At 31.9% G+C, this 6,648-nt stretch overlaps 1 protein-coding gene across 4 annotated transcripts; it reads right to left on the bottom strand.

Moving 5' to 3' along the window:
- Positions 1 to 2,294: 2,294 nt before the first annotated feature.
- LOC105784013 (uncharacterized) lies at positions 2,295 to 6,231 on the bottom strand. Of its 4 annotated transcripts, XR_001130317.2 has the most exons (7): positions 6,026 to 6,230; positions 5,868 to 5,917; positions 5,422 to 5,527; positions 5,270 to 5,328; positions 3,745 to 3,837; positions 3,083 to 3,158; positions 2,295 to 2,481 (listed from the first exon to the last, which is right to left on the bottom strand). XR_001130317.2 is itself a non-coding variant. In XM_012609759.2 (6 exons), the coding sequence occupies exons 1-5, from the start codon at positions 6,125 to 6,127 to the stop codon at positions 3,122 to 3,124; spliced, it is 354 nt and encodes a 117-aa protein (XP_012465213.1). In that variant the 5' UTR covers positions 6,128 to 6,231; the 3' UTR covers positions 2,295 to 2,481; positions 3,083 to 3,121. The 4 variants fall into 4 exon arrangements, 2 of the variants coding, with proteins under 2 accessions (XP_012465213.1, XP_012465212.1); XR_001130318.2 differs by lacking the exon at positions 3,083 to 3,158 and having other exon boundaries at positions 6,026 to 6,229; XM_012609759.2 differs by lacking the exon at positions 3,745 to 3,837 and having other exon boundaries at positions 6,026 to 6,231.
- Positions 6,232 to 6,648: the final 417 nt, after the last annotated feature.

The raw sequence follows: 6,648 nt of genomic DNA, 5'->3' as shown, positions 1-6,648 counted from the left end.
CTAGCTGGTGTGGTAGTCGATTTGGCTGTTATCGGTTCGGTCTGGGCCAATGACGACTCGACTGGTCTGATCCAGTCACTGATTGGACTATCGACTCTATTTCACACATCGGGCCTAGTTCAACCAGTTTTAGGTTTTGATCTCGACTTTTTATTCTCAGGTCCAATTTCGATATCAGGTCCAATTTTCATGTTCAATTACCTATTGGACTAAATATTTGACTTGAAAATTAATTTTCAAAAACATCATATTTATTGTAATTAATTTGATTAATTTAATTTTACTTGATCAAATTAATTTTTTAAGAAAATTTTTTAATCAAATTATCTAGTTGAACAATTCTCACGACTGCCTAATTTAATTTCACATCGAATAAATTAACTCAATTAAATTATTTCCAAAGTCGTAGAATTTCCTTTCGATTCAAATGCAGTCTGATCGAGCTTTTATTGAGCTAACGGAGGGCCCAATTGGACATATAAAATTAGACTCGAGTAATCGCAATTATGTCCAGAAGCGTCTTTATAATAATTCTTACCTTACTTAATCACAAAGTCAGTCCATAAGAAATACTGTGATTCAAATGCAATCTATAATGATGAAGTAGTTGTTAAAGCAATATTATTAATCATTGGAAAAATCAACTGATTGAATCGAAAATTAGATGTTCAACTAGCGACATATAATTAGAAATACCTTGAATTAATTTGAATTGGTAAAAAAAATTGAAAACTAAGAATTAAAAATAGGTTAAAATAAAAATAATAAATTTTAAAAAATATTTTTAACAAAAAACTTGGATTATTTTTAACAATTGTTTCAACCCGTTAAACTGAAAATCAAACGTTGAACTAGTTACAAAAGCGAGTGATTTTTTTTCTTTTGTTAACTTTTGTGAGTTTTGTTTTCTAAAAGAATATTTAAAAATATTAAATTATTTTTACATTTTATTTTTGTTAACTTGTATTATTATTTTTAACATTTTGCTATTTATCAGAGTTAGTATGTATTTAATTCATGACACCAATTTGGTTAAATGTTTTAATAAAAGTATAAACATATATGGTTAAATTATGATTTTCTTCCATGTACTCAAGGCCAAAGTCAAAAAGTTTTTAGGGCCGAATTAAATTATATATTTTTATGAGAGATAAAATGTAATTTTATCATTTTAATAGTTTATATCTTTATAATTTTTAAAGAACTATATTAACATTTTATGATTTTGAAGTTAAAATGCAATTTTATGATTTTCTAACTTAAAATTTTATAAATTTTAGAAGTCAAAAGTTGAATTTCTCTTTTAGGAGAGCCGAAACCCTTGCCAGTCCTCTTTGACATCGTTGTACTATACTTGGAGTTTTTAATCTGACACAATTTAATTTTGTTCAACGTTGTGACTTAATTCAAATCATTACAACCATTAAAGATTTTCTTTAGGTGAAATAGAATTTTACTAAAACAATTATTTCTAAAGAAAAATATAGTTAGCTTAAACTTTGTTTTAAAAATAACAAATCAATGAAAATTAACTATTTTGATTACATGATTTTACTTTTTAAATTACAATTATTTAAATTTGAATCAAATTCTATTTTTATCTAATATATAATTAATTTTAGTTTATTATGGCATAAAATAAATATATTATATTAAAATAGTGAAAATAGTTTAAAAGCTCTTAAAAATTATTATTTTTAAAAATATTTATGAAAAACACCTTAAAATTTTATCAAATAATATTCAAAAGCTATAAACAAAACTCATTTTTATCAAATTAAGTCTAAAAATCAAAACAAAAATTAATATATATATATATATAGAAAACAAAATTGAACCAAACCAAATTACCGAACCAAGCTGATATAACCCCTACTTACACCTAATATACCCAACATTTATTTAGAATCTGATGTGCAAAATTTTGAATATCGATTTTGGTTGATGCTTTGTATATTTATAAGCAAAAATAAATAAAATTTCCCCAACTACCGTTTTGGTAATCAAATACATGAATTGTGTGTTGTATAAAAACAGTTGTGTTAGATCATGCGTTGATATATACATTGGATATGGTAGGGTTGGCAAAAAGCTTGAATACAACAAGTCAATGCCATCAGCCGAAAGCACTCACAGCCATCTACATTGCTATTGGGTCCTCACAAAAGGAGAAGAAAGAAAACAACCTAGTGCCTGCCTCGCTCAAACACACTACTTTTTTAAAAAAGAAAACAAACGTGGAGTGAAAATGAAACCTTGTTACTACCAAATATCAAAGAAAGAGGAACTAGTGATTTATCAATAACCCAACATCTCACTGATTTTTCTCGAAACATTTTATCTTATTGTCCGTAATAATGTAAATATACAATTGTTCCATACAGCATCAGTTTCCCAACTCATACTCAATGCTCTCAGCTTACATGGTTTTAATGATCAAAGGAACCCCTAACACCCTCAAGGCTTTCTCCTAATGATAACCTGCAAAATAAACAAACAAATAAATATAAACATATTACTCAGCTTGGGGACCTTCCAGAATGTTATGATGAAATTATATTAGAAACCCCTCCTTTGGTAAAAGGCATACGATGATATCAACAAGATAAGCTAGAGCAGCATCTCAAAAGGAAAATAAGCTCCTCAGAAATGGTGCCACCTTGAAAGCAGCAATATAATTAAACCCAATATAGGGCACAGGGAAGAAACTATCCTGTCAATAACCCAGTTTCCTCTATCATTCTAGATACCGTATTTGATATTAGGGGAGGGGCGGGGGGACATCTATCTAGGGGTTTAGACACCATGCTAAAGACAGTTTCGAATCAGATGGCATGTAGTTTCCTTCTGTAGGCTAATGAATTATAAGGTTTTAACAAGATTATAGTGAGAAAACTCGCCAATAAAATATGTAAATTATCTAAATGAATATTAAGACTTTGAGTCTTCAATCATTTATAAGCTATGATGAAAGCAAATTTGTTTTACTTGCCCTTACAATATAAACTCTTCTCATCTATGAACTAGTAACACATCTGAGAAATTATATCAATTGATACAATTGTTGAAGGGATTTACTTACTATCCTGTCTCCAGGCCCCAAGATTCATTGTCAAACATCCTAGCTTAATATGCTCCTTCTAAAAGGTCGAATCATCCTGTATGTAACATTATTACACTCCCTTCTCACTAGATAAAAATTTACCGAAGCTCATCAAAAAACCCAAAATCAACAGCAGAAACATACATGGAAAACTAAAAAATGTATGTTAGGTGCCTTAGCCACAATTCAGAGAGAAACATTCCTTGGAAATGTTGTTCAAGATAAGCCAAAAATAAAAATGGCCATCAATATAAGTACTGATGTGGTGCAGTCTCAAGCACATCAGTGACATGTACAAAAAAGTTGTCAAAAAATGAAAATGAAGAGCACTCTCAGGTTTCCTTTCACCTCATTGATATAAACGGAATGCTAGCACCTCTTGAGGAAGTGAGAGGAAAAAAGACTGAAAAGGTATCTCTAATTTATTCCTTTTATTTTCATCTCAGGAGTAAAAAATGGAGGTAGTGCAAATGCTCTGTTAAGGTTTTTTATGACAGTAGAAACTGAATGCTTTGATGAGGCTGGTTATATAGCAGCCAAAAAATGTTTGATGATGTTCTGACAAGAGACTGCAAATCAGTAAATTTGCAGTAGATTCAATGCTTAACATCATTTAGCCCAAGGATTCAGAAGTCACTTACCAAAGAAAGTGTGCTGAGTAGCAATTCCAGCCCAAACTAAAAGACACTAGCCTATGAACTAGACACTAGTGGTGGTTTGCTTGTGTAGACAGTCTGCATCACAAAAATACTTCAATTATGACAAAGGACAGCCTCTATGACTCTGGACAGGGAAGGGGGGAGGACCAGAGCATCGTCATCACAATATTTTTTATACAAGACAAATTGCACAAATTGGAAAAAAAAAAAAGAAAGGGTGAAATAAGAGGATTTGAATCAAGCAACAGTTTGTCTACAACAACCTTAAATCTGATAAAGAGACTCAGCTGCAAGTAACTTGTAAAATGTCCAAGTTGCAGCAATTAGTTCATTCCAACAAAATGCATCTTCCGAGTGAAGGGACTTCAATTTGTTTTATTCATAAACAAAAGGTCCAGGGATCCTATTTCACATCCTAGAAGCCCCAAAAAAACTGATCACACATAACCTATCTCGACAAAAACCATTGCAATCACAAACGACTTCACTTGCTTGTCTTATTCATTAACTCCACCTAAACTAATATCCAACAACCCATTCCTTTTTTTTCAATCCGATAAAAAAAAAAAACCTCCAACTCAATATTGTTAAAGCTTAATGGGTCTAAACTTGCTAGGTTATTTTTGAAAAATTTGAATGCTGGTCAGAAGTTTGTAGAGATTCATCTAACAAACTGAATAGATAAAAATAAGTTTGTAAAGGTTCAAGACATCTATGGAAGGGACCTCTCGCTAAGTTTATATTGAATTCGAGCCTGAGGACAATCTCTTTCTCCAGGATGGGAGTAATGTTATGGGCAGAACTTACGTCAGGAAACGCCATTAATTTTGATTTTCTAGTTAAGGCTTAGCTTGAAAAGCGTATTTCTTTCCTTAGGTTTTGTTGGGCTTTTATTTCATTTGATTTATTTCCTTTCTAGAATAGATTTCCTTTTTATGTAATAAAGACTAGTCCTTATTTAAAGGGATCTACGGCATAATAAAACCTAAGCAGAATTTCTATCACAAACCCTAAAGAGATCCATGTCTCTCTCTAACGAGTCCTATCTCCCTTTGATGAACTGAACTATAAATCCCAAACCCCGGAACATAACATCAACCTTGTTCAAACACTCTTACCATAATATCAATTCCAAGGGATTAAAGATTGATAAGAGCTATAATTGTTATAGACCACACCTCAAATACTGTTCCAAAGAAAAGATAAATGTTAAAATGAGGGGTTAGAGTAAAATATCAAACAACCTGCGGTGCATAATGCATTCATTCTCCACGAGATTAAGATAGATAAAGAGATATAATTGTTATAGACCTAGCCTCAAATGCTGCTCCAAGAAACGATAAAGTCCAAATGAGGGGGTAAGAGTAATCGGAAAGATGTGATGCATCATGCATTCATGCTCCAAAGTCCATCACTTACATTCTAAGATATGTTGAATAAAAGCATGATTATTGCACAACATCAAACGGAAAAGACATGATGAATCCAAAAAACCTATGCAACTTACTTATACATACAGTACTTGAATTCTTGGCTCCTTATATAATCTTTCTCTCCTTCTTCGAGCTACAATATGAAAATCCGAAAAGAAGAAACCATTAAACCAGATGATATAAACAGATGCAGTAGAGCACCACAACAAGGAGGGATTTCACATACCGGATCACTTTCATATATAAGTTCGTAACAAGCAGGAGAAAGGCACTTTAAGGCACAATTCTCCTTTGCTATTGATGAAGACTTGCAGTGCCCACCCCACAGTCCACTGATTTCACCATAAAAAAGAATAAAATATAATATTACACCAAGAAAAAAAATCTTGAAATTAATACATTGTGTTAAGCATCAAAACCCAAAATTTCCTTATCCAATAATCTTTTTGACCAAAAATAAAAATGCTAGAGGAAGAATGAAAGTTGAATTGAGAAAATGGTATAAAAAACTGAAATAAATTCCACTGAAGTACCCAAGATTCAATCAAATATTAAGAACCCAGATTTGTTACAATTCAAATAAGAAAAAAGAAACCCTAATCGAAGACAAACAGTGAATATAAAAGAAAATTAAAGAAACCCAAACTTAAAAGGAGAAATGGGAATACCCACCTGTCGATATCAGCATAACATTCACTCTTCTTTTTCTTAATCTCAGAATCCTGTGAAATACCGTTAAAACAACCCATTAGAAAAACAAATCCAATAAAAGAGTTTAAAATAAAAAACTGAAAAATAAATTTATAAAGATAGAAAAAGTCGGCATGTACTGTGATCGGATTTCGAGATTTGGCAAGGACTGACGTAAGGAAATATGAAGAAGGCAATAGAATTAACAATAAAAGAAGGTAACACAAATTAGTTTTGGACATTGATTTTTGTTTTTCTGTAGTTACACAAGCAGAGGAACTTGGAAGGTGATTCCTTTCGTGAACCGTCTCAGCGGAGGGCTATTTAATATCGTTTGTGCCCATCCACGACGCCGAATCGGGTGGGGTTAGAAGACTTAACTGAGTTTGGATGGCGTTGCGTTTAGCTACGGTTAGTGTAAAAATAATGATGGCGGTGAGATTAAATACTGTAGCAATACTGTAGCATGAGACAAAAAGTAAGCTAAATACATTGCACCGCACACAATCGCCTATTCAAACCCACTCTTAGGTGAGTTTAGATGGGCGGTGCATTTAGGTGACTTAAGTGCATTTACTTGCGGTTAGTGTGCGGTTAGCGTAAAAACAACGATGGAAGTGAGATTAAATACTGTAACTATACTGTAGTATAAAACCAACGATGGGAGTGAGGTTAGATACTGTAGCTATACTGTAACATGAGACAAAAAGTAAGCTAAATTCATGTATTTATTTTCATTGGGGTGTGTTGAAATTTTCTTTTC

Source organism: Gossypium raimondii, chromosome 13, assembly GCF_025698545.1.
Source record: "Gossypium raimondii isolate GPD5lz chromosome 13, ASM2569854v1, whole genome shotgun sequence".
Classification (NCBI taxonomy): Eukaryota; Viridiplantae; Streptophyta; class Magnoliopsida; order Malvales; family Malvaceae; genus Gossypium; species Gossypium raimondii.
This window is presented reverse-complemented; position numbering and strand designations above follow the sequence as displayed.